General features: G+C 39.4%; 1 protein-coding gene across 1 annotated transcript in view; it reads right to left on the minus strand.

The window, feature by feature from the left end:
- The window catches only part of Atp8a1 (ATPase phospholipid transporting 8A1), a 222,484-nt gene that overhangs the window by 184,237 nt on the left and 10,696 nt on the right, over window positions 1-27,551 (minus strand). Inside the window, exon 3 of the mRNA XM_010625163.1 lies at window positions 27,518-27,551. Coding sequence (XP_010623465.1) covers window positions 27,518-27,551 — 34 coding nt within the window. The remainder of the gene's footprint in view (window positions 1-27,517) is intronic.

Consider the following 27,551-nt stretch of genomic DNA (forward strand, 5'->3'; position numbering starts at 1 on the left):
GTGAGGCCCTGGGTTCCCAGTAAAATACACACACACCTTAACCATCCTTAAAAATCCTTAGATCTTCCTCCAGGATGACCCAAGACCAGAGTATACTGCTTCTGACACTTACATTGGAGTGGAAAACCAGCTCTCTGCTCTGAGTACAGTCCTCCTGTGGGATTTACTTGATAAAACTATACGTTTGAAGGGTCTGGCCTCTGGGTGATCCTAGCTGAGGAGTTAGGAATTATTCTTCACCAAATAGTCCCTTACATTGGGACCTCAAATAAGGCCAGGGAGTGCTAAAGAGTGCATCTCCCTCTTACACATTAATCTGTATCAAGAGGCTAAATTTAGACTGGTGACCTGTTCTCAAGTACAGGGTCATGAAAGGATCTGGATGGTACTAGGCACAAAATACTGCAGGCTTGCTTTGGGCACTATGGAAGAGCAAAGGTGATGTATGAGAAGCTGAGGCGGAGCAGTGCTCTTAGGGCTCTGGGATTCCCTGACTAGGTGCCTACTGAAAGAAGAGTATTTAAGCTGAAAGCATGGAATGAGTTCCTTAGCCAGGGAGGCTGGGGAGCACCCCTCTCCTGTCTCCTCAGCACTGACAGGGCACCAGCAACAGGCCTGCCAGTGCCATGGAGACCCCAGGAGCTTGCTCTGGAAATCACCCACGTCATGCACCTGACTCTGCTGACTCCTAGCAAGTGGCATGGAAACCTCAGAAATCCTGAAAATTCTGACGATGGCACCTGGGAAAAAAGACCTGCAGTTCTGATATTTTGGAAGGTGAGAGTTTGAAGCTATTATAATTTGAATGAACTCTTATTTGACATTGTATAAATAGGCAGGACAGGTCTGGATATAGGTCTCTCCAAGAAGGAGAGAAACAGACCTCTTTTATTCAAATTGATGAACCAACACTTGGAGGGAGGTGAATAGCAACTCTGATCTCCTACAATAGTTCTTCTAGGTTAGCAGTAAAAAAAAAAAAACATTCTTTCCATTTAGTTCAGCTATTAAAAATGAACAGACAACTTGGCTTTTAGGCTTCTATTTTTAAAAGTTATTATTTCCTCTGCAAAATTCCACTCTCATTAACCATGATGACTACCTAAAGAACTGTGCACACCTCCATGAGGCTGCCCTGAGCTCTTGGTATAAAGAGGTGACACAGATAATCAAGAAGATAAGCTCTCCACGCCACCCTAGAGAAGGCAGAACCAAGATGGCACTAAGATGTTCCTTTCATTACACAGCTTTGCCCTTCAAGGAGGTAAGCTATGTTCCTTAGATTTTGTTTGATAATTCAGAGAGCTTGTTCACGTAAACTATTAAAACTTACTAGCTTTTAATCTACCTGTGTGGGTTCCTAAAGCCTATTGAGGACTACAGATCTGCTTTTACATCACCCTCTCACAGGAAACAGAAAATAGTGAAGTCGCAGATCTAGTAATGGTTCTCAATGAGCATTCCCAGTAGGAGACTTCTTCATCTTTCAGCCATGCTATAGGCAAATTTTGCTGAGAGAAAAGAACATATCTTTAGTCACATTCTCTAGTGTCTCCTCAAGCTATTAAGAGTCAATATTATAAAAAGGCGGACACACAACACTTGCACATTTAATGGAAATGGACTCTAAAGCTCTTGGTTACCTGCTTCTGCGACTCGGTCAGCAACCTATCTTCTTCAGGTTAGGAGCAAGTTGTTCCAGACTGCACTCTGAAGTTTACTCCATATCAAGTATACTTAAACGGAGAGAATATAATGGCAGGGCCACGCAGAAGACATGACATTAGGTAGTCTCGTTCGGGTGCAGTTTCCTAGTTTGTAAAACTGAAGTATTTCCTGGAGCAGTTGGTATAAAATATGCAAAGTACTCAATAAAATGCCTAACATAAAGTACATGGGGTGAATAAATTCAGATGCTGAGTCTCACTGGAAATGAGAGGCTGTCCCACTGTCTCCCACATCCTGCCTCAGAGCGGTAATTCCTTACTTGTAGGGTAATGTCCAGTTACCTGCTTCCTCTGTTACATTAAAGAACTCCCGTCTATCATATCTATGCTTCACAGTAAGCCCTCAATGTCTGAAGAATTCACAAATGAGCAAAAATAGACGAGCAACATACCAAGAACAGGTTACACTCTTACAAAGAGACACAAGTTACCCTAGCCTGTAAGACTGATGTATAAATCCAAAGCAACCATTAGTAAATCTGTGATGAGAAAGGACTATCATAAAAACTGGAGTAACTTCAGTCTCATAGTCAATTCAACTCTCCCAGATTGACCTATGAAGAAATTCAAATGACTAAATCATACTGTATTTGGTAAGTACCTCAACCAATCCACCCACCAGGCTTGGGTGAAATAAGAATCACGCAGTATTAGGGCTATGATTGGACCAATCTCACAAAAGGCGTAGATGTTTCCACGGAGATAAACTCTTCAGCCCTTTGGAAACTTTGGCAATGGGGCTCTTTCCTTCCAAACAGCTGCCAATGTTTTACTGTGACTCATCCCCACTATGACCATCTTCATCTCCAAATTCAAGCTGATATTCAATCAGCCTAGAAACCAATCTTCCCCTCTGCAGATGACTGTACTTCTGTCTCATGTCGATTTTTAGAAAGAAATGAGAAGATACTGTTCTTTTCCAAATGTCTAAGTACTTAGAGACATCTCAAGATGACCCCCAAGTACAGACAGAAAACTAATGATGATAATAACACCGGACAAATACTCCACCATGTTTTGGATTCTCCAGGAGAATCACTCAGGCATTACCTCTTCTTCCCTCAGTGCTTGTCAGCACTTGACATCCATTAATGGAACCATTAATCTTCTTAAAGTTCCATAGAGCAAACTGGCAGGCGCATTCACACACCCACCCTTTTAAGGACAGGAACTGGGCAGCCCCCTTCTCTACTAAATCACATTTCTATAGTGGCTTCCGAAACACTTTAGCTTCCTTCAAGGTTGGCCACTGCATTGAATATAACTTCTTGAAACCACCCAAAATCCAGCCGGTCTTCCAGAATAGATATTTTGTTCAAGCTTTCATTAAAATGAGCCAAGGAAAAGATTATTCCATACTTATGTCACACGGAATAGACATAATTTGGTAATTCAGAATTCCAACTCTGTTGAAAATGTCATATTTTAGTGTTCATACTACTTGATTCTTATTTCCTCATTCAACAGAAGAAAAGCATTTTGGTTTTCTAAACTGTGGTTAATTTCAATCAATAACAAAATTTTTTAATATACCCTTATGTAAACACAAAACCTGAGATTTTACCATGTAAAATTCTTCATTTTTAGTTACAACAGGGCCAAGTGCCATTTCTAGACTTCTGAAAGACCAAGACTATAAGTGGAGGGGAAAAATCATCCACATATCACTCTTAAGTACTGACTGTGCTCACTAAAAGGCATTACTTTGTGTTAGTAAATAAAGATATTTAAGCAACATTCTCCTGCTGACCATTTCAGCTTCCAGCAATAATTTCCATTATCAAGAAAACACAGGCTGTTGGTGGGTCAGTATTCTAATTATGACTCCGAAGTGAACAAGTGCTCATCTCCCTCTAAAAGTGTTATTATGAAACCCACATAGTGGCTATGAGGTGTGCTTTCCTTTTCCTGTCAATTACTACGTCACCCTACACAAACCACTTAATTCTTTCTCTTAAGAATGAGGAAGCTAGGCTGATAATCTGATGCTCTCTTTCACCTCTAAAATCCTGTGGAATTAGTATCTACCAGGCACCACGTAAGGGGGAAATAGTCAATATCTCATTTGTTCAGAAGAGCAGAAAAATTTAAAAGACAAAATAAAAAAAATTCTCCTACTTGAGCTCTTATGGTGATATTTCACAGCAACGTCACCTTAATAAGCAGCCAATACTCAGTCATGAAGTCAAGTGCTGCTTTGTGGTCACAGTTAAATCTCCATGTTTGAAGAGATAAGCAGTTGCTGTTATCTGTGGCCAACAACCATCTGACCAGTGACTGCTGGGTTGCTGAGTATGTTGTCACACAGGTTTCTTTCTTTCTCCCTCTGCCTATATTCAAGGCATTCTTATTTGCACACAGAATAATGGAACAGAGAGCAAAATGCTCAAGTTAACTTAAGTGAAAGGATTTGACCTTCTCATACAGTGATGGGAGAAGGCTCATCTCTGATGTCTTCCATTTCTCATCACAGATATGATCCAACCAATAAGACCTGCTTGTTGTTCATTAGTTCATTCATCTGTCCATTCATTCATCTAACATTCTTAGAAACCTAACTGTGCCAGGCACTTTTTAAAAAAATAAGATATCCTCTCTGGGATTTTATTTTCTGGAATAGAGCAAGACAACTGCCCATCGTAATAAAAGATGAAGAAAATAAAATGAGTGGTTGGAAGAATGATTGATGGAATTCTCTGTGCTTCAGTTTCATTACCTATATAGGTGAGATGATAATAATTCCTTAACTTAAAGGGCAGTTGTGAAGACCGATGGAGTTGCTGAAGAGTAGCACGTGGCAGGCAGTAAGAGGTCAACAAATATTAGCTATTCTCATCATTGCCATGGACACTGTTCCTATGGCTGCTGCTTTACACTAAGCAGTCAGAGAAGGCCTCTCAAGATGATAGGCTGAGACCCTGACACTACCTAAGGGAAGATAAGGGACAGTGTAATCCCCAGGGAGGTGGGCACAACAAGACGGAAGGAAGGATGAGCTTTCCATTGTCAGGAACATGAAGGCCAGTAGAGGTAAACAAGGGAGCATAAAAGAGGCAGGGACAGACTGGGAGAAAACAACAAGCAACTTGAATTTACATTCTTAGGGGGTAGGAATCCACTGCAAGCTTTAGGCTTTAGAAAGAACGTTTTTGAGGCCATTGCTATTCCAGGTCAAAGACGCTCGGTCCTGGGTAAGACTGTGGTAATGGAAATGGAAGGTAGTGGATACATATACAGCGCACATTCTCTGGGGAACACAACTGGCAATGATAATGTCTTCATTACCACTCCATGGAGCCACATACACCCACTATTTCAAAGCAAAAGCCCAAGACGTGAAAGAGATGTAGAATTTTCAAAAATCTAGTGCATAATCTTTTATTCTGATTACATGTTAAATTTATATTTTGGATATATTGGGTTAAATGAAATGTACTATTCCATTTGCCAATTACTTTCACTGTAGGATTCTAAATAAAACAAATAACTAACCACTTAATGAATATATTTCTCTTTACAGCCAAACCAATCCTTGGATTTCATGCATCTTTTTCTCATTTTAACATGCCTGTCAATATTTCAAATACAGGATATAATAAAGAAAGGCATTAAAAAGTCATGGCTTTGTGGAGATAGTATTAGTACTGCAGCTGGGACAGTGTCTGGCTCCTCGTATACCCACGAACATTCTACCTATTATTTTCTATTATGAAGTCGGAAAGGGTGACTGTGGTGGGGAGAATAGGCTTTGTAGTCAGATCGGTGTTCAAAGGCTGATTATTAACACTTCTACATACCACAAGGAAAAACTGTTTCACTGTTTGAGTCTCAGCTTCCTCATTCATAAAACACCAACAATGTGGGAATTACATCAGATAAGCAGTGTATCATGATATTTGGCATTCAAGTAATTCCTTCCACCCTACCTTCCCCAGAAATTATTGAATGGCTTTCCTTTTCAAAACATTTGATAGAGAAACAAAAATCTTACAGACACTAATGTTGGCATTAAAATTTTAAATTTTAGGGGTTAATATTTAATGTTAATATTTAATTAAGGTTGTGGCCAGTGTGAATCAATGGAGACCGGAAAATCATAAATTTTCCCATATAATTTTTAAGGCAATATTAAATAAGTACGTGTTTCCCCATAAACTGTCATCTGGATAGGGGTTATGTAACACAAATGCATAGGTGGGTAAGTGGGAGGGAGAAAAGAATAAGATACAAAAATCTTTCTGTTGCCTGGTAATGTCGTTAAAACCATCAAGTTTTTGCAGGCTCAACTATATTGCAATTGTAAGTAAGGCTACAACAGGAATGAGAATATCTATTATCTTCTAAACATATTCAGGAGAGTCCAATTACTTTTTATCCAATGGCTTCTAGTATTCAGCATTAAAGAGACCATGTTTTCTCATGTTTCTTGACCTAGATTGAAGTCATTAAATAAACAGTCATGCTTGGAATAGTCAGAATCTAATAAAAGAATATTAACTGGAAAACAATCTAGGGATTTTAAAGGCAGATCTTAGGTGTGAGTAAAATTAGGTTCTACTTAATAGGAAATCATGAACATTATCTATTTTTCAAAGGTGTAAAATATTTTTATTTTATTCTTTGGAAAAAGTAATTAAAAGCCTACACACCAAATGTGTAAGTGTATATATTTTTTCTTTCTCCCATCCCTAAGCTTCTGGATCAAAGCAATCTTTGGAGGAATAGATATTTGTATTTTAATGGTGTCTGATTAGATTGATAAATAATTTAATTAAAAATATAGAGGCCCTGGGCCGGGGATTTAGCTCAGCGGTTTGGTGGCCTGCCTTGCAAGCTCAAGGACCCGAGTTCAAGGACCTGGTACCTCCCCCAAAAAAAAGAAAGAAAGAAAGAAAGAAAAAAAAAAAGAAACATAGAGGCCCTTACTGCAGCTACAAAGGAGATTTGTAATCCCATATTCTGCCTTATCGGAGCAGAATGGTTATTTCAAATGTTCGACTGTGAGCCTAACAGCAGCAACTGGCCAAGGACCTGGTACCTCCCCCCAAAAAAAAGAAAGAAAGAAAGAAAAAAAAAAAAAAGAAACATAGAGGCCCTTACTGCAGCTACAAAGGATATTTGTAATCCCATATTCTGCCTTATCGGAGCAGAATGGTTATTTCAAATGTTCGACTGTGAGCCTAACAGCAGCAACTGGCCAGATGCACAGAACACAAAAGGAAGGTCCTAGCACTCCAGAAGTAATGAGCTGGGAGCTCTGAAAGTTGAGACTTGTGTATTACATTTTCAAATATGGTAGTAAAAAAATGAAACACCTTTAAAGGCATGAAAGAGAAACTATTCAGCAGTAGTTCTCAAATTTCTAGACCATGACTGCAGTAGGCAAGGGAAAATGAAACTTCAAATGGCATTAATATATCATCTGTTCACTCCCCAGCACCCACATGCACTCACCCACCTGTGCGCTGTATCTCAATCACTAGCTGGCTCTTCTGCTTTGCGTGGAAAGATAACCTGGAATCACACCGTAACTGCCCTGCTCAAGAGATCATCAGGCAGCCTGTAACCTTCCTCAGCAGGCCCTACTTGCTGGGTCCGAGATCTTTACCCTTGATATTAGTTGTGCTCTGGGACAGCTGTTGGGTACCACTTTGAGGAACTTGCACAACAGCCAAAGAACTTTCCACAACCACAGCTTCTTCCCCATTATCTTCTCAATCATACAACTGTGATCCTAGCTCATTACCTTCAGGTCCATCTGAGGATAACAAAATGTAGCAAGGAAACCTCTGATGTAAAACATGGTTTTCTGTTTCAAAAAAGTGAGTTTTTCATCATGGTACAAAAGTGTTCATTTTTCAAAAGAATTCTTAAAATGATGAAGATGAACCTTGCTTCTCTCGTGATAAGAGGGCCAGTGAGCACCATAGTCAGGCCAGCATTAGGAAACTGATAAAGATCACCTCATCTCTAAAGGTCTAACACTCACAGATTTGTGCATTCATTCACTAATCAACCTTAACTTCACTGCTCCCTCAAAGTATTTCTCCACAGTTTTTCCAGTCAAGAACCTTCCCTTTCCTGTGAGACATTGTGAGATGCCACTTACAGATCAGAGCATCCTCTCTGATCATTCTTCTTAGATGTTTCACTCAAAGTTTTGAGTATATTCAGTATGTAGAAGATTGCCTCTGACATTAATCTTCTGAGGTATATATTTAAGTGTATCACAACTGAGAATAGTAACATGTTACAGAGGTATATAATTTATGCACTAAGGATGAGACATAGACATAAGGGTACATGCACGTATCTCTTGGGGGTATTGTTTTTTTATTTAGAAATAACACAAAAAACACTATAGATAACTCATTTCCATGCGTTAAGCATTCCTAATTGTCCCACTATATTCTAAGGCATCCAAAAATTTCCAGAAGTTTACAGTCTTGCCCTTACCTTTTTTTTTTAATACCAGGAATCAAACTCAGGACTTTCCACTGTTCCACTGTGAGGCAGGCGGTGGAAGCACTGAGCTAAATCCCCTGTTCTCTTGCCCCTATCTTGATATTCACTATTATATTTTCCTATCAGGACTTGTCATTACCATATATGGTAGGTGGTATTTTTTTTAAGCACCCTTTGTAGAGACTGATCTAAAAATAAACAAGTGTGAAAACACACTAACAGCCATTTTTTGTCCTAAACAGGAAAAAAAAAATGGCTCAATACTTCTTGAACTCATACTGAATGACAACAAGCTCCAAAAGTAGTACTATGAGTTTTAAGTGGAAGACACTAAAAAAAAGGATTCTTGAAATTCAGAATCATGGTTTTCCTTAAGCCTTAAAAATCTATGGTATACTTAGTATTCGGCAGCACATATAGTAGGCATTCAATCTTTGCAGAAAAATAAGTGTCCTGTGCATGTTGCATTGCTTGAAAATAGCAATAAAACACTTACTAAAGGTAAGCCATGCTTAACTTAAAACACAAGAACCATGAAAGATGGAATTTAGTAACATTGTCTTCAAAATTATCCCACAGATTACTTGGTCCAATAGAAGAATTAAAAAGCATTTTATTTCCAGTGTGAATTTAAAAACTGTCACAGAAGCAGAATGCACTAGCAATGATGGGTTTCAACTGCAAGACATATACCAGGCATCTCCTGGAAGTTGCAATTAGCTAAAAGCATCAGTAGTGTGCCTTAGCATCAAATTCACCTCCGAGAAGGCCCAGAATACAAGGTGAAGAACCACTACTATAGACTAAATTCTAAGTGATGCAAAAATAGTAAAATGGTAAGGATAGTTTCAAAAATATAACTACCAAAGAGCTTTGACCAAGGGGGAAACACCATGCCTACTCACACACGTATTCTAGACTGCAAGAGGACACATTTCAAATTATCAAGACCTAAAAAAGGGCACAAGCTAAACCAGGCATGGTGGTGCACGCCTGTAATCCCAGCACTTGGGAGGCTGAGGCAGGAGGATCACTGTGAGTTCAAGACCAGCCTGAGTTACACAGTGAGTTCCAGGTCAGTCTCAACTACATAGTGAGCCCTGTCTCAAAAAAACAAAAAATAAAACAAATAAATAAATAAAAAGAAAAAAGGGCAGAAGCTATGTGGCTGTCTAGGGAAATATACTGACTAACTGTGACAGGCCCCGATGAGGAGGGATAGGGAGGTGCATTTGCAGGGGCCACTGCCACTGCACAGGAAGTCCTTGAACAAATAAAAGATAAGAACCATGGGAAAAGCTGTGAACAAGCTTACATACCCAACAGTGAATAATTATACATGTGCAGACATATGACAGTGGAGAAAAGGTGTTTTTAAAAATGTTAGGACCATCAATATGTTTCTTTTACCTTAATTTACAATGAAATGAATTGATAAGATGAAATAAACAATGCAGTATTAGCACATAAAAAAAGAACTGCCCAACTCCACTTCATTATCTATCAAAGACCATCATAATAAAACTAAAAAGTAATGGGGTAATTAACAACATGAAATAGGAAAAGGGCGAAAGGTGTATGGAAAGTGGGAAGGGTAGGGGAAAGGGAATAAGGGAAAAGAAAAAAATATGAGAAAATGAAAAAATGGAAAAAAAAAGTGTTTGTAAACGGGGAGGGGTGGAGGGGGTGAAGGGAGGGCAGGGACAAGGGAAAAAATGAGAACCGAGACCTGTCGTGTAAAGGTACAAGATCCCAGTAATGAATGCAACTGTACTGTATCCCTAGAATGTACCAATAAACTCAATAAAAAAAAAAACCCAAAAAACTAGAAAGATTGGAATGAACTTTAATTGGAAGAACTAAAGTAAAAGAGAAAGAAGAAATTATTTTAAAATGGAAAAAGGAAAGCCAGTACTTTGCTTCAGTAAAAAAAGAGTTTATAACTATGGGGGCAGGGAACCTACAGAAGTGTGGGAACCTGCATAAGTTAAGTGAATTTCCTCTAGTTACAGAAGAACCACACAGAAGAACAAAAGAGAACCTAAAAGGCAGAGAGGATTGTTCCAGAGTTCTAAAAAGAAAAGACAGATCTTACAGATCATAAGGGGCTTTTGTTTAAATTGGGGTCTACATATCTGCTTTCTGAATTCATATACTTATATAATGGGATGTAATTCTTCTAAAGAACTGGAAGAAAAAATCCAAAAATAATTAACTTGGCCAGGGATTTAGCCCAGTGGTTCTGCCGCCTGCCTCACAAGCACAAAGACCTGAGTTCGATCGCCGGTACCAAAAAAGAAAAAAAATTAACTTGAAAGTTAAAAGATTTATCTTTTGCACTGAAAATTCAGTTAACACTGAGTGGGACTTCAGTGTTTTGAAAGCAGTGTTTCAATATATATACACAGAATGTGGAGGTATTCCCAGAGATGAAAACAAGATGTTTAAAGCACCCTTCATATTAACTACCTGAAAAACACTGCTAGTGGTCAATGAGTTTGAGGTGAATATTAGTCAAAAATCAAGTACAGATGATTAAAATGATAGCTTAAAAGGAGATGGTGACCACTGAAGACCAGGAAGCTTCCACAGAGGAACTTTGCATTCTTGCATTTCTTTTTTTGAAATTCAGCATCTGGATTTCAAGGATACCATACGGTTACAAGGTAGACACATGCAATTCCAAGAGTATGTAACAATGTGGATTCATAACGAGTCTACAATATACACAGAGGGGGCTCATCAGGAAGCTATTCTTGGTTTCCCTCCACTGAGAACACTCCTAAAACAGCCAGCTACAGGCCATTCTTGCTTCCTGTGCTTTTTTTCCCTGGACTAGTAGCAGCCTGGCTGGTAGGGTCAACATGAGGCATCTGACCAGCCCGGAAAACAAGACTGCTTTCTGGGAATATGGACTTGTAATTCAGAGACAGGGTCAGCATACCCAGCCCTGAGCAGAACCACATGGAGAGTTGGGCTGGAGGGGCATGGTGTCACCGGAAGCCATCTGCATGCTGCTATGGTCTATGACTTGTGTCCTCAAAGGATTCATGTGTTGAAATTTAATTCCCATGATGACTATGGTCATAACAGGTAGGCCTATGGGAGGTGATTAGGATTAGATGAGGTTTCAGGATAAAGTCCCACAGTCGAATGCTAGTGGTTTTATAAGAAGAGGGAGAGAAAACAGAAGATACACACGAATACATATTCCCTGCCTCTTACCATGTGATTCCCTACAAGGCCTTGGAATTCTCACAGGAAGAAGGCCAACACTAGAAGTGGCTCCTCAGTCTTTGATCTCTTGAACTGTGAGCCAAAATAGATATCTCTTCTTTATGAAGTTACTCAGCCTCAGTTTCATCTCAATAATTAAAATAGAAGAATGAGTATGTGAAAAGTATGAAGTGGAGAAAGGAGCAGACACACACAAAAACAAGATCATACTGGAAGGCAGGGTTAGAGAGCCCAAAGACCCAGTTTGAGTCTCAGCTATAACCCAGGGAGGGTTCCCTTGGGTTGAGTGAATGTGTAACTTAGGACTGTGGAGCCAGACACCTGGGTGCCAAGGGCTAAGGACACACATGAAATGATGAATAAGCATGTGGATGACAAGAAAGAATCAGAATTCAAAATTCTCAGAAGCCAAGTAAGGTGAAGGTCCTATACGAAGGCCTAAAAAAGTCAACTGTGCAAATGCAATATGAGGACATTTGCCATAGCAAGATGGGTAGAAAGTAAGTGTGCTGTTTCAATAGTTTTCTTAGCAAGGAAACACTTGCTAAGAACTAGAGCTGCCTGAGAGTGCAATGAGCTGTCTTAGAAGGTACAATCTCTTCACTGAGAGGTATTCAAACAGGAAACATAATCAATTGCTAGAAGGCTATGCCAGGTACTGTCACGTGACATAAGTTCCCTTTCAACTACAGAATTTCATTATTTTGAAAAACCTTTTAGTCTTTATAGAGACTGAAAAACAAAGACAAGCATAAGGTTATCAGACAGCAATGCAAGCGCAGTTAGCAAGTTTTCATCACATTATATGTGGAAAAGAGCATTACTGAACAGAGTTGCTATAAATGTTTGTAGGAAAATTAACCCAACTGATTTTGGAAGTAATATAGCTACAGAAAGACATAACTAGAGTATAGTTCTGCACAAACTCACCCCTAAAATGTCCCACAAAAAGTATCAATAAACAATCATGAAAGCTCTCTGAATTACTGTTAAAAGTTTCTTTCTAGAGCTATTTGTGCATTTTATAATATAAAAACAGAAATGTGACTGGTTCCAACAGACTAGTCTTCATTTTAGTAAAAGCAGCAAAATTTCCAAATAAAATCAACCTGCTTCTTACCTCCCTTGTGACTGAGACAGAGAAAAAAAAATTCACCTTTATTTTTTTAACAGTCTCTGTGACCCAAAACACCCGGTGAAGACATTAAAGCCTATGTGCCCAATATGACTCCAGTGGGGACATCAGTCAGAGCACACCACAACATAAACCACATAGGAGCAAGAACAGCCTTCTGCTCTGTGGGGTAGAACTCAGGATGAGAAAGGTGTGACCCTGCATCTGCCTATTTTTGAAAACAGGCAGTGTTGTGACCTGGGTACCAAGTCCATTGAAGGAGATTAGAAAAATAGGAAACTCCCTGGAGAGCTCCACCCCAGTATGGCCCTGAGGTAGGTGTGGCTCTGGATGCCTGTCTGTCCTCAGCACCACAGGCGGGATTAAAGAGCCACCAAAACTGGTTAGACAAGACAGGCTTAAAGATCTAAGAGTCAGGCACACAAAAACAAGAGAGGCACTGCTGGCATCCTTTAGTCTGGCAGGATGTGGCTATAAATGAAGACAGAAACCTCCCCTAAACAGATTAAACTAAGACTTGTGAATGACAGCTGGTGGGCTGCAGAACTGCAAAGACCCAGCATTGTGCTCAGTGACATTAAAGCAGTGACAACTACACGGGCAGAAGAAGAATGATGAGAGGGTGGATAGAACAAAAGCTTCCAGGACTTTCTAACACTGTAAATAAAATCATCCAGGGACCTTCTAATGCAGTGCTTGTACCTCAGATGCCACATCTACCAATGAGAATCAGATCCGCCCTCTGGATCTGCTGGCATACCTGGGTCTTTGTCAAGCAAGGGGTAATAGGCAATATTACAACAGCAATGGTAATAAAACTGCATGAAATTTCAGAATCACTCTGTGACTTAAAAAAACTCAGCTTCCAACACTTGAATAGTTTGATCTTATCCTTATCACTCACCAGATGAAGATCTAAATAACATCTGTTTAGCACCTACTTTATGTCACAAGTGCTTTCATTTAATATCTCTGATCTTGAGACTGTCCCTGCAGTCTAGAACATCTTTAGAGCCAAAAGAACAAGACGATGACATGGAAGACTATTCTTTATCTACTCGATATGGAGCCAAGAGTCCTGGCAATAGAACTCTCAATCCCAAACTTAAATCCATACAGTTGCTGCATGCCTAAAATACATAGCAAGGGGAACAAGAAAATGCCTGTGTTACATTTACTGAATTTCCAAAGAACATTTAGAGAAAAGAACATGGAGGAAAGAAAGGATGGAAAGCTTGAAGTTTGGATTATATGCAATAGTCTAAGAGAATAAAAGAAATATGTATGTGTGTTGGCAAATGGGGACTTTTTCAATCTTTTCAAAATACACTTAAGTTTTCCATCCTTTCTGCCAGTGTTTTCTGTCTTAGTGAATGATACCATCAATTTGGGTCAGGGCCCAACATTTTAGCCATTCTTGAGTCTAATTTTTCTTTCACATTCTACATGTTCTCCATCAACAAATCTTTTGATTCTCCTTCAAGAAGTGCCCTCACTTCCGTTCATATCTGGCACACCATGCCACTATTATCTGTCCTTGTTTCAACTCATTACCAAGATGAAATCAGAATCTCTGGGTGTGGGGCCCAGTGACACTCTTTTGATTCCTTCAAGAAGTGCCCTCACTTCCGTTCATATCTGGCACACCATGCCACTATTATCTGTCCTTGTTTCAACTCATTACCAAGATGAAATCAGAATCTCTGGGTGTGGGGCCCAGTGACCAGAATGTTAAAAGCTTCTGTAGAAACACCAGGGTTCAGCCAGGCTTTCTCTCCTCACTAACCAAAAGGCAGATAGATGATTCACTGGTAAGGAATTAACCATTTTACAAAAGAAAAATGGGACTTCCAGGAAGGTTAAGTGACTTTTCCAAGGCCACACATCTTGAAAGAGCCTAAACCCAGACAGACATCACTCCAGGTCTGTAAGGAATGCCAAATGCCTCATTTGACTTTCTCTCAAGTTTAATTATTTACAAAACATTAGCTTAAGATGCTAAAGAGAGGGACAGTGCTAAATGGGTGATAGCCTCAAGTAGTGTCTCAAAACCAATTCCTAACACTTATTAGGTGCCTGCCAGTTCCAAAAAACACATGAAGCATAAACAGTATAATCAGTGATTCTATTAGTTTGCTTCAATAGGATTTAAAAAAAAAATAAAGACAATTCCAGTTCAACATGAAAAAATGCCTAACGTTTAAAAAAACTGCTAAATTGAGACCAGCAGTTTTGATATTCGGACTTAGTATTCAAATATATAGGATAATTTCCACAGAGAAAAATCAGTATCAGGGGAAATCCAACTTGGCACCTGGGGAAATTAAGAGGGCTTTTAATTTTTTTCCTTTGCTAATTATATTCATTTGGATGTTAACAAACAGCCAAGTCTTATAATGATTCTTTTACTGAGCTTTAAACAAAAGACAGGAACAAGTAACCTTCTGGGGTTAAGTGGAGCCAATAATTCAGAACCTTCCCTTCAGAAATACTGGGTCAAATTCTGGCTTTTTATAAAGATTTCCATCTGTACAGTATAAATCACTTATCATCTGATACAAGAAAGCCAGAAACAAGGATAGATGAGAATCGTAAAATCAAAAACAATCACATGAAGGTTGGACACAAAGCATTTTATCTGAGGGACTGTGGTGCTTGTTTCACAATCCTTAATGATCATTTCACCACCAGCCGTGGGCTTTACCCACTTTCTAAAGCCAGAACCCAGTGCTCATCCTGTGGCCACAGAGAAACCACACTGGCCAAATTAAGAGCCTCGAATAAATAAATAAATAATGGGAATCTCAGCATGCACAAGAGGTAGGTAAACTGGGACTTGTGGCAAGTTTTCACACATCATACACTAACCCACAAAAGACTTTTGCAGCATGGTGGGATAACTCTATGACTCAGAAGCACACAAGAAAATACATCCCTTGGAAATAAAGCTGTCAAAGCAATTTTAACAATGTTTTTCGGGTTATTAAACTATTTTTTCTACCTTCAAATGACTAAATGTGTGGGCTATAAATACAGGCTGAAGAAAGCTATTAATTATAACATACTAAAAGTAATTAGGTTAGCAAAAAGCTAGTAATGACACTGCAAAAAAGCTCATATTAAACAAGCTCCCAGAGTAGATATAACAGCAGCTAAAAATAGACTAGATGTGTTCACTCATTTGGTTGTACTGAGTTGATCAATTCAAACTTTTAAAGATCTTCAAAATCTAATAATCTTATGAACTTGCCCATTTCTGAGAGGGAAAATTAAGAGGACCATAATTAGAACGACTTGGTGATTGAGTGATAGGAAAAAAAAATTAGAAATATCCATGTGCTCTTAGTTTCACAGTTGGCAATGTATATGGTTTTACACAATCTATTCCCCAACCTCTCTCCAAGTAAATTCAAGGATCTACATCCATTTCTTAAAAAAACAAAACAAAACAGTGCTGCACTTAGAAATTAGAATTTCTTGGAAAATGAACTATCAACATCTGGTCTGGATCCCACTGACTAGATTGATTCTACTGGTCTGAGATCAGGCCAGGCATCAATGCGGCTTAGAGGTTGGTTCTCTATTTGATTTAATGAACAGCCAGGATTGAACATCACTAAGGTATGTATTGTGGCCATGAAATGATCCATATTTCACAACCCTCCACTGGACATACCCTGCACTAAAGATGGTAGGCAGAGTCTTCTTACATCATTTCTCTAAATTCCATGCACAACAGTGAAAATAAAGTTAGGAAAATTGACCAAGGCCACCTGAGAACACTTATCTGGCATAGAGCCAAGGTGAAATCGATGAAGGACTGAATCCAATTTAAGGTTAACATATACAGTACTAAATTTGGGTAGAATTTAACAGATGGATTTGTTTCATTTCTTTGGCCAAAGATATAGGACATGGCCCTGGAAAGAGGAGAAGGGAGAAGTAGAATAAAACAGATTATTAGAAGGAAAGCAGAAAGGGCCACAGCCAATATGCTAACTATAAAGCAGCAAGGCAAAAGGCCAGATGTGCTCACTGACGGCAGATGCACTCAGAACCAAAGATCTCTTGTCAAGGTGAATAAGGTGCCAAGAGCAACTGTGAACAAAATACAAGCAAATGATATTCAAAAACTTCAGTAGGCCTGGCTGAGCACCAGAAATGTTCACAGTAGAGGCCCGGAGTCCTAGCCAGGGTCATAGACCAGCATCTTCTCTCTGATTAAGGCCAGGCCCCCAGTCCTGGAGCTCTTTGAGTTGCTAAGACAGGCACTTGAGGTCAAGGAAATGGTGGCAAGGTCTCCATGTCATGTCTTTCGAGGGCTAACCATAGCTTCTTAAATGTTCCCTATGTCAAAGATTTCTTAGACTCAGGTAAAGGTAAATCTGTATGGTGACAGGGACGGGCAAGGGGAAAAGATGGTCTGCAGAAGCTAGAAGGAAATTTCTTTTACACCAAGTTAGCTCCACCTTAGGTCAAGAGTGAGCCACAGGGGCCTAACCAATTATTTTAAGAAGTTCAATCTATTCTAGATTGGTGTCAGAACAAACCCCTCTCTGGTTACCTCTGCACACTGTCTGCTTCACTCACAAAAGCCACTCTTGTGCTATGTAAATGGGTCTGGCCCACTCAAGTGAATCCCTCTCTGGTTACCTCTGCACACTGTCTGTCTGCTTCACTCACAAAAGCCACTCTTGTGCTATGTAAATGGGTCTGGCCCACTCAAGTGATTTCCCTGTCCAGAACTTTGCCCTTTTTATTAGCAGTCTCCGACTTAACGTGATGTTACTAAACACAGCTCCAGAGGATCATGATCCATGCTCTCCTTCAAAGACAGCTCACACAACTGCGGAACAGAAACTCAACTTGAAACCAACACCTCTCTCTGCCAAGTCAATTAGAGATATAAATAATCCATGAGGCCCAGTTCTACAGTCCCTATACACCAACAAAAGTGATGGTGATATTGTACACAAAAGTACATTTACTCGAAGCTAAATCTGTATCACCTTTAGGTAAACATTTAAATGAAAATTAACAGGAAGGCAAGCAGGATGGCTTTTGGTTATCAAATTTATTTAAAAAAAGATTCTGAAAATCAGAAACAAAACAACAAGTTTCAAAAGATGCCATAATGTACTCACATAAAATTCCTAAACTGCTACAAGGGCCATGTCAAAAGCAGTATTATCTAAACACTAACATAATGTGTGAGGTTTTACGAGGACACACATGCCTGCCTTCTGTTGTAAAGAAGGAAAGCGAAGGCTTGAATCTCTACTTGAGAGGTATAGCTATCAGGTATTTTTAATAAGCTTATTCTGGGCCATGGATTTCCGTTATATAACTTCATATACTGAACAATTCTAGCAAATTCTCACATGGTACACATACTACAGATACAATCTGTAGCTGTGCCGTCCAATAGAGTGGCTGCCAAACTGAAGTGTACCATAATACATACCCGCCAGGCTTAGAAAACTCAGTACAAAAATGGCATATAAATGTTCTCATTTTAAATTTTTATATCAATAACTTGCTTAAATGATAACATTTTTAATACATCAGGTTATAGAAAAATAAGCTTATATACTGCACTTAGATATCATATACTATGAAATATATATTACCTATTAATCATTAAAACTTGATTAGTATTCAATATATTGTTCTGTTAATTTATCTATTTCTAGATTTTAAATGTGCTTATTATAATGCTTTAAACTGCCTATGAATATTTAACATTTGTGGCTCAAATTTTATTTCTCTTGGTGTTGATCTGAGATATGAATGCCAATTTGATATGAGTAGATTACATGTAACCATTAGTAACATCTCTAACTGCCCTGAATTCTGCTCTTATTCTGTAGAAAGAATAAGAATTATTTCTTGGTTATTATGCAGTGATCACTGTATTAAGCCTCACAAGTAGTAAGTTGAGGCTATCATGACACTTCAGCATATAAAAATGAACTGATCTTGCTGAACAAGTAATATAACCAATATCTAGTCAAGAATAATTAATTGAAAACATTTAAAAATACTTTGCTTTATGATACACAGCATAAAAACCAGATAAAATTTAATGAAATACTATTGGAAATGACAGAATTCAGACTAATGGTTCAGTTCAAAATCAATAACTTCCACTTTCCCTGTGTTAACAGTCACAAACATGAACATAACTATTTTAATTGTTTCTGTAATATCTTCACAGAATATAAGTAATCTGCACAAAAATCTTTAAAAGAAAAAAGAAAATTCTACTCTGGCGTATGAAAGGAGAAATGAATGTAGAGAGAAACTTATCATAAACGACTTACTATATGGTGTCAGTTCTCTTAATACAGGTTTATAAATTTAACACAATGCCAATAAATATCCCAACATATTTGTAGCTTGATGCAATAATGCAGTGATAAATTTAAATGGAAAAAACGAACATGTGAAAAAACCAGGCTAATTTATAGAACAGAGTAGTGAGAATTACAACCACTATGAATACTTTATTATTATTAAGTTACAATAACGGAATGTGATCCTAGAAGCCAAAGCAGACCAAAATAGAGGTCAGGAGACGGGGGAGGAGAGAGAGTGAGACTCCAGAAAAACTTCAATACACTCATGAGGAAGCACCTCAAACCAGCACAAGAAGAGATTATTAAATATTGAGTTATTATGTTGTTTGGTAATTTAAAAAAATATTAGATCCAGACTTTACAACTCATAAGAAAGTAAATCCCACAGGACTTATAACTGTTTAAAATGAAAACTAAAAGTAGCTGAAAAAACCTAAGTTAAAAATTGTCACAGTCTTCAAATAAAAAAATAAAACATTAAGGACAAATTTTAAAGAAAAAAGGGAAAGAAAAAAATTAACTGTATACACACAAAAACACAACAAAATAACAAAATATATACAAGGAAAAGAGTTCAAGTCATTAACACTGAAGTTCTCAAATTTTATTTGAGTACATAATAAACTACATATAGGAACATGAACAAACAATTCATAAACAAAATAACTATTTGACTTAGAAAACTGTGTTCAGTTAGATAAACTTCAAGATTTAGCTTTTTCGTATTGCATATTCACCAGGATCAAAAAGAATGCTAACCAAGGCTGGAAAAGGGACAGAGGAGCAAGCACACAGCTTCAGGGATGGCATGAAGTGGCATAATTCTGCCAACAAATCCAAAAGATGGACAATTGAAAGTAAAAAAAAGATACATATTTTTGACCAAGAAATCCCGCTTCATGCTTGAGACTTTTGACAAAGAAATTATCTGAAAAACCTACAAAGATGTATAAAGATGCTTATTCAATAGTTATTTGTTTAATGCAAACAAATAAGCAAGCCTGAGGATATAAGTAGTGAGAATGGACGAAAGAAAAATTATAATTTAGATTTACTAGACCCAAGGGGCCAGGGATGTAGCTCAGTGGTGCTGTGCCTGTCGGGCAAGCACAAGGTCCTGAGTTCGATACCTGGTACCAAAAAAATAAATAAATAAAAGAATAGATTTAATAGAGCCAGATGTCTGTAAAATAGCACTAAGTGGGGAAAAATTTAAAAATAATATAAAGTATGATCTTATTTTTTCCTCTTCTAGAAAATTGTTGGGAAGGACATATGCTGAATCGATGACCTTTTACAGATATATGTATATACATGTACACAAAAACTTTATGTAAAATTTATTAAATACATATAAAATCTTATAATCACAATGTGATACTATGTGATTGACATCATTCGGGGTGGTTTTACTCTCTTTTGGATAGCTCTATGTGGTGTGAGCTTTCTCAATGAGCAAGCAGCTCTCTTCTACAGTCAGAAGGATAGGGTTAAGTGCTTTCAGGGTCAACAAAGCTCAGAGTTATTCACTCAACAAACACTGAGTGGTGACTATGTGGCAGATAAAACCCTGTATGTAGAGGGAACAGAAGTGATCATGCACACCATGCGCGCGCGCACACACACACACACACACTGTTCCCTCTGCAGTGCTAAAGTTTCAGTAGGAGGTCCCAACGAAAGGCGCGGACTCAGAGTACAGCGCGCGCGCGCGCACACACACACACACACACACACACACACACAGTGTTCCCTCTGCAGTGCTAAAGTTTCAGTAGGAGGTCCCAACGAAAGGCGCGGACTCAGAGTACCTTGCAACTTGGCTTAGAAAGTTGCCTCATCTCTAGGTCTACAGTCATTTATTCATTCAACCCATTACTGAGCCCTCATGATGGGACAGATGATGTCCTCAGGGGGAGCAACGTATCAGTGAACAAAATAGACGAGCATTCCTGCCCTTAGGGACCTCAGCATCCCTAAAGGATAAGACCACTGAAAGGTTTCTCCATAAAGAGTGAAGAACTGAAACGAAAGCCGTTGCCTGTTGGACACATACTGTCATGAAATGCCAGGACTTGATACCCACCCAGCAAATGCTTTACTACCTTTGAAAGCATCCTCTGTCCCTGCAAACTCTCCTATGGCTGTCATGTAAGAACATGATCTAATTTTCACTGCTTTTGAAATTTGTGAATGGGGAAGAGTGAATTTGTATCACAGTTTAGAAAACCTAAAATAACTGAATTCTAACGCACTTAGTATCTCCAGAATTACACGAAACAAAACAGCACACATTTAGAGATTTTTGAATATTACTATAATCTCTCTCTCTCAGTGCCACACCAGTCATAAACCATGAACTCGTCTCTGTATGTTGTCACTGGGGTCTCCTTCACTCACCATCCTTATTGTCCCATCACTCAGGTGGCACACAGCAAGTAGTACAGAATAATCTCACTAAAGTCATCCTGCATCTGGACACTGAAAATAGCCTCCTAATATTTTTCTTTTAACAACAATTTACTTTTTTGTCTTTTTGCTATTTTTTAAGTGAATGAAACAGTACTCTACAGGGTTGCAAACATTTCAGGGTTGTCCTTTGGTAAAGCCACCCCTAAAACAACTTCTAAACGTATCACTTTAGTACATGTGTGATATAACCATGAATATTCTTACATTTTAGCATTATAATATTCAAAGTAAAATGCAAACCATTGGGTAAGTATTCTTAATGCATTTTATTAATTTTGAACAGTTAATGCTTACTATTCTGTACAGTATGAGCTCTAAAACAGTTCCTATTGTATTCATAGAAGAACCTTTGGCAACCTGAGCAATCCGGTTGTGACTGAGCCCGTTGCCTACCCATTCTCCCTTTTCCCTTCAGTAACTCAACACTGAGTAATGTGCTCAGCTGGAAAAAACCATTTCCCAGATTCTCTTGCAGATGGAGCCAACACAAAATAAGCATTAGTCTTTATGTGGCACTGTCAGGAAAACCCCTTTGTTTCTCACCCTTCCATTTTTTCTCGGCTGGGAACTCCTACAAGATGGCTGGGATTCGGCAACTATGCTGTTATTACAGACCATTAAGTTAGACAGAAATTAATATACAGCCAGAGAGGGACTAGGCCCTCAAGGAAGTCAGCACAAAATAAAGAGTGTGGCCGGAGGCACAAGATGGAGATGCAAGGACAAGGCTTACATGCCTCCCTAAGTGATAAACAGCAGCTTGAGATTACTCTGTAATTAATATCACCTGGTCTAGTAAGTCCAGCTAGCTATCAGATGCTCAAGTGGGTGACCAGAGAATCTGGTCCTGTTCCTTACCAAAAATGCCTTTGTTTTTCCACATATCTTTACTAAGTGACTCATTTCCCTACTGGATCAATATTAGCTAAGCAGCTATACTTGTAATCCTACAGGCTGACTGTAGTTTGACTCATGTTGGACCCATGTTGTGACTTTGCTGTTACCCCTGATGAAGGGCCTAAGTAGCCCACCACTCACAACCCCTCCTGCAAATCCAAGGGCTATTCTCCTTATTTCCAATAAAGCACTCCTCACTTGCTCCTTTGGTTCATGACTTCACTCAATGATGTTGAGACCATGAACTCGGCACATTTGGTATCTAACAGATGGGGAGTTACACTCTTCCCATATCACTGCGACTTTATCAAAGTTATCTACACAGGATGGTGAGATGGAAAGACACAGGAGCTTAATATCCATGAGGACTGCGCAGAAGTCACACCTGGCCCTGACTCCATCCATTCCCCTCTACGCTAGTTTTACAGAAGTGGGAAAAACTGTCTTGTGTAAGCCACCATTATTTCAGTTCCTGTTTCTAGAGTACTAATTCTGTGTTCAGACATCCATTTGAATTACCTGAGATAGAAATAAAGAGATCTAAAAATTCTTAGCCTTCTGTTTTTGCTCTTTTTTTTTTCCTCACTGAGTTTATTGGTACATTTTAGGGATACAGTACCGTTATTCATTATTGGGATCTTGTACCTTTACATGACAGGTCTTGGTTCTCATTTTTTCCCTTTGTCCCAGCCCTCCCTTCACCCCCGCCTCCCCTCCCCATTTACAAAACCTTTATTTTCATTTTCTCTTATTTTTTTCTTTTCCTTTATTACCTTTATCCCACCCTTCCCACTTTCCCTACACCTTTAGCCCTTTTCTTCCTATTTCACAGTGTCAATTATCTCATTAGGATTTTGTTGTTTTTACTTTTGCTTTCTGGTAAGTTTATCAATTATCAGGCTTCTCATATCTGACCTCAAAATTTCAAAACCTTTAAAGTATTTCAATTTGGATGTCAAATAATTACATCAAAATTTTCATTAGTATCTTCTCTTATGGTATTTGCTGTCCTCAGTTCCCTTATATAATAAATTTTCCCAGTCAGGTTCAAGACTGTAAAGGAGAGTTCCTTAAAATGTGTCTCACTAAGGGCCAGGGATTTAGCTCAGTGGTTCAGTGGCCTGCCTTGCAAGTGCAAGAACCCGAGTTCAATCCCCGGTACCAAAAAACAAAAACAACAACAAAAAAAATGTGTCTCACTAAACTGGGCATGGTGGCACACGCCTATAATCCCAGCACTCGGGAGGCTGAGGCAGGAGGATCACCCTGTGTTCCAGACCAGCCTGGGCTACATAATGGGTTCTAGGTCAGTCTCAACCACATAGTGAGACCCTGTCTCAAAAAATCAAAACAACAACAACAACAACAACAACAAAACAAACAAAATGTGTCTTGCCAGTTCAGAAAATCCTGGGAGGCTCATTAGAAATGTAAATCCTCAGGCCTACCTCAGATTTACTCCTTGGAATCTTCATGAGTACACCTAAAAAGCTTTAATGAACTGGAATCTCATAAAAATTAAAAGTAAAAATTATTGCTTGAGAATCATCTTTTTTTAAAAAAAAAGTCCCTATGTCTCCTTTCCTAAGTTCCATAATGGGGACTACGTCCTGCTATTCTCTCCTCCCTGCTTCTTTTATCCTGTAACCTCTCCATGTTTACCCTGGCTCTTCCCCCTGCCTTGCATCCCCTTCCCCCACACCCCCAACAAACTAAGTCCCTCATGTTCTTCAGGTCAACTTTGCCAACCTCCTTAAAATCGAAATCCATCCATCATCCTCTTTCTCCATTCTCCTTCTCTTTAGTCTTCCAATAGCCTCCCAAAATTTGCTTATTCTGGGTATTTGCTTTGACCCCTGCTCACCTCTCTAGAATGTAAGCACCTACCATTGCTTCTGTTTCCTGACGTATGCCACGCACCTGGAAATACCTGGTAGATGTCTGCTGAACGATCCCTCCCTTCCCATACTCACTGTTCCACTGCAAAGCTAATCTTGAACTTGTTGTTCTAAGACTTTCTTGCAATAGAGCCTATCCACAGTACCTTTCCCTCCAAACCATCCAACATACTTCTTGACTCTTCTGAGCCAGTACTTTTGGAACATTGTTCCCTTATAATGATTTAGTTCCAAACTGGCCCTGTCAGTTAGTAGGTATTGGTGTCATATTCAAATGAGAAATTGGATTAGGTGAGCTCTAAGATCCCATTCAAATACTCAATTCTGTATCCAAACCACTCATATGGGCATTCAAAATGCTCTTTAATCTACCTAGCAGTACTTTACCTATCCAAACTTATATCAAATTCCTTCCAAGTTTCCCTTTGCTCCTAGCCAGTGTCCTTAAGAACTCTGAAATATGCCATGTTCACTTCCGTTTTTTTAATGTTATTACTCTTTTCTTCAACACCCTCCAGCTACTGAAATAGATAGCAATATCCTGTAAAGACTTATCTGTAGTCTAGCAGCATCCAGCATGACCTGTGTGCTTGACAGAAATGGAACAACTATGGGCCTAACCTCAGGCCTCCTGATCTCAGGATCTGCATTAAGATCCTCAAGCGACTCTTTCGCAGCTTAAAGTTAGAAGAGCGCTGTATGAAGACACTTCAGATCATCCCTCCATGAAGTACTCGCCTGCTCAGGAATAAGAATGTGCTAAACCCCTGATCTTCCACAGGACCTATAGTAAGCACAATGCTTAATTAACAACATCCCCTCTTAGACTACTTATTCCCTATTTAAATGCTTTCTCACCAATTTGTCTGTAAGCAATTTATAGGCAAAACAGTCATGCATCTGGACAATCCGGATTCAAGAAATAAAAACCCATTCAAGTGGGGGTGTATTTCAATGCTACTTAGAAACTTCAAATAGAAAACTCAGGGACAGAGGACTCTATCCACACTCTCTCAGTATCTGCATTTCCATATCTCTTCTATCATCTTTCCTATCTTTTTACTCAATTTCTGTTTCCTTATATGAGCAGTTTTTGCATGACCTAGCAGAGCCATACGTTCTTTTCTCCAATAGCCTATTAGTCTCTGCGCTTTCTGGATGACTTTCATTCAAAATCTCTAATCTCAGTGCTTTCCAAGAAAAATAAGACATAAAATCTTTTAAGACAAACCATGAGGTTATGAATACTGGTAACCTATGGATTGGCTGCCCTTGGTCAGGAGACTATCAAGCTGCCAATGCCAAAGAGACTGCAGTCCTAAAGAACAAGCTCTTTGGGAAGAAGCTGTCAAAAGAGACTTCCTTAGGCAAGAAAGACATGGGAAGAGCAGAAAATCAGCCATGTTACCAGCCCAGAGAGAGACTGTCTTCACCACAGCCCCAAGCAGAATGCTGAGTACATAATAAACAGAAATCGATCAATATGGGGGGGAAGAATCAATGCCCCTGGCATTGTTGAACGCACAGGGGATAATACAAGATCAAATAAGGAGTGGTCTTTGTTTCCCCAGAGCTCTTCATCTAAATGTGTCACTGAACTAGCTACTTGACCTTGGGCAGATTATGAAACTATTCTGGGCCACAGTTTCCTGAACAATCAGATAGTACTCCACCTTCAGCAACCTCCAGGAGTGTTGTAAGAGCCCATAAAGCAATCGTTGTGAGGTACTGTGAAAACTACATATGCAAATCAAAAACGATACTGCAGCCTTTCAATACTGACAAAATCATCTCACATGCCACAGGTTTTGTACTGCTTTTTGACTTTTTTCTTGTCTCTTTTTTTCCACAATATATGATCCATCAATTGCTATGACTTAAAAACACCAATTGTTAACCATTACATTTTTAACACTGCCATTATCACTGTATTTTTCACTACCTCTGTGGCTCACATGGTGAGCAGGAAAATTTATCAGAAATTTATCACTCAGAAGTGTATAAAAATGAAAACATTTTTACTGTAAACATTTTAAATATCAACATGGCTGTGTAAAACTGTAATATTTTATAGAAATGTTTTTGATATTACAATGACAATAAGTATGTATACTAAATTCCTACATAGAATTCAGGACTGCTTTCACTTGTGTGGCCTTCTCCCCAAAGCAGTTTAACAATTTCCCAAGTCAGGGAATCAGAAAATATTAGATATCAGAATCCAGGAATCTTTATTTTTACATGAGGATATTACAAAGAAAAACTGAAATGCCCTGTTTTACACCCTTGGAATCCTATTCTCACTGCTCTTTCTTTTTTGCCTTTACCTACTGCCTCACATTAGGGAAGGGGGTGGGGAGTAAGGGTAAAATTCAGTGATTATGACAAGACAGACAGCTCCCAGAAGGATGCTATTCCCCGCTAGAAGATTAAAGTACCGGAAGTAAAAGGTTATGGACGTGAAAGACAAAACTCAAGAAATGTACAGTCTTGGCTTTGCCCTGAGCAAAATCAAGGAATATTTACTGAGTGCCTGCCACATGGCAGACAGGTCGCTGGTGCTGTCTGCCAGGAAGAGGGTGTTTTGGTCCTCTGAAAGCTTTCTTGCCTGTACTGTCGGGCATCTGTTGCTCAATGCCCACAAGTGTAGCCATTCAACAGCTGGCCCTGGGTGAAGCAAAGAGAAGAGCTTCCATCTATCTCAAGGCAGCTCAGCCGTCCAGTGAAGGTTTCAGGCTAAAGGAAAACCCAAAACGAAACCTCAGGCCAGAGCCTGGCAAGATTCTGCTGCAGGAGGCAGAATTGCAAAGACTGTAATGCACTGTACCCACTGAACAACCAACCCCAATTAAGGATCCTGGCACCTAGGGGAGCAAAGGGACTACAGATCAAAGGATCCGGCAGCCTGGGAAAGACAAACCCGCTCCCTCGGGAGCTGTGATGTAGGGGTTGCAAAAAAAGGTGGGCACTAGAGGCGCAGACGGCGCGCTGGGGATCTGATCCCTCTCAGGGAGTAAGGCGCACTGGGTGGGAATTCGGTGGCTAGAGCGCTAAAGAAGAGGGAGGTGAGAAGGGCAAACGCGGTCCGTGGCAGGGACAGAATGGTCCCAGTGCGGCGTAAAGCAAGCCTCTGAGCTCCCGCCCAGGACGCCAAGTGGGGTTTGCCAATGCATCGAAGACAGCACGGGGGGAAGGGTCCCCTATGGACCGGGCGCTAGAGCCAGACTGCTGGGCCAAGAGGTGAGACGAAGTGTCCCTTCCCGGATAAACACACGCGTGCGTGCTCCGAGCCGCCCCCGCGCACAGGCTCTGCGGCGGCGGGCACTCACCCTCCGCTCGGGAGCGGATCTCCGACACCGTC

The sequence above is a fragment of the Fukomys damarensis genome, unplaced genomic scaffold (genome assembly GCF_012274545.1).
Source record: "Fukomys damarensis isolate Sample0158 unplaced genomic scaffold, DMR_v1.0_HiC HiC_scaffold_35, whole genome shotgun sequence".
NCBI classification, from domain to species: domain Eukaryota; kingdom Metazoa; phylum Chordata; class Mammalia; order Rodentia; family Bathyergidae; genus Fukomys; species Fukomys damarensis.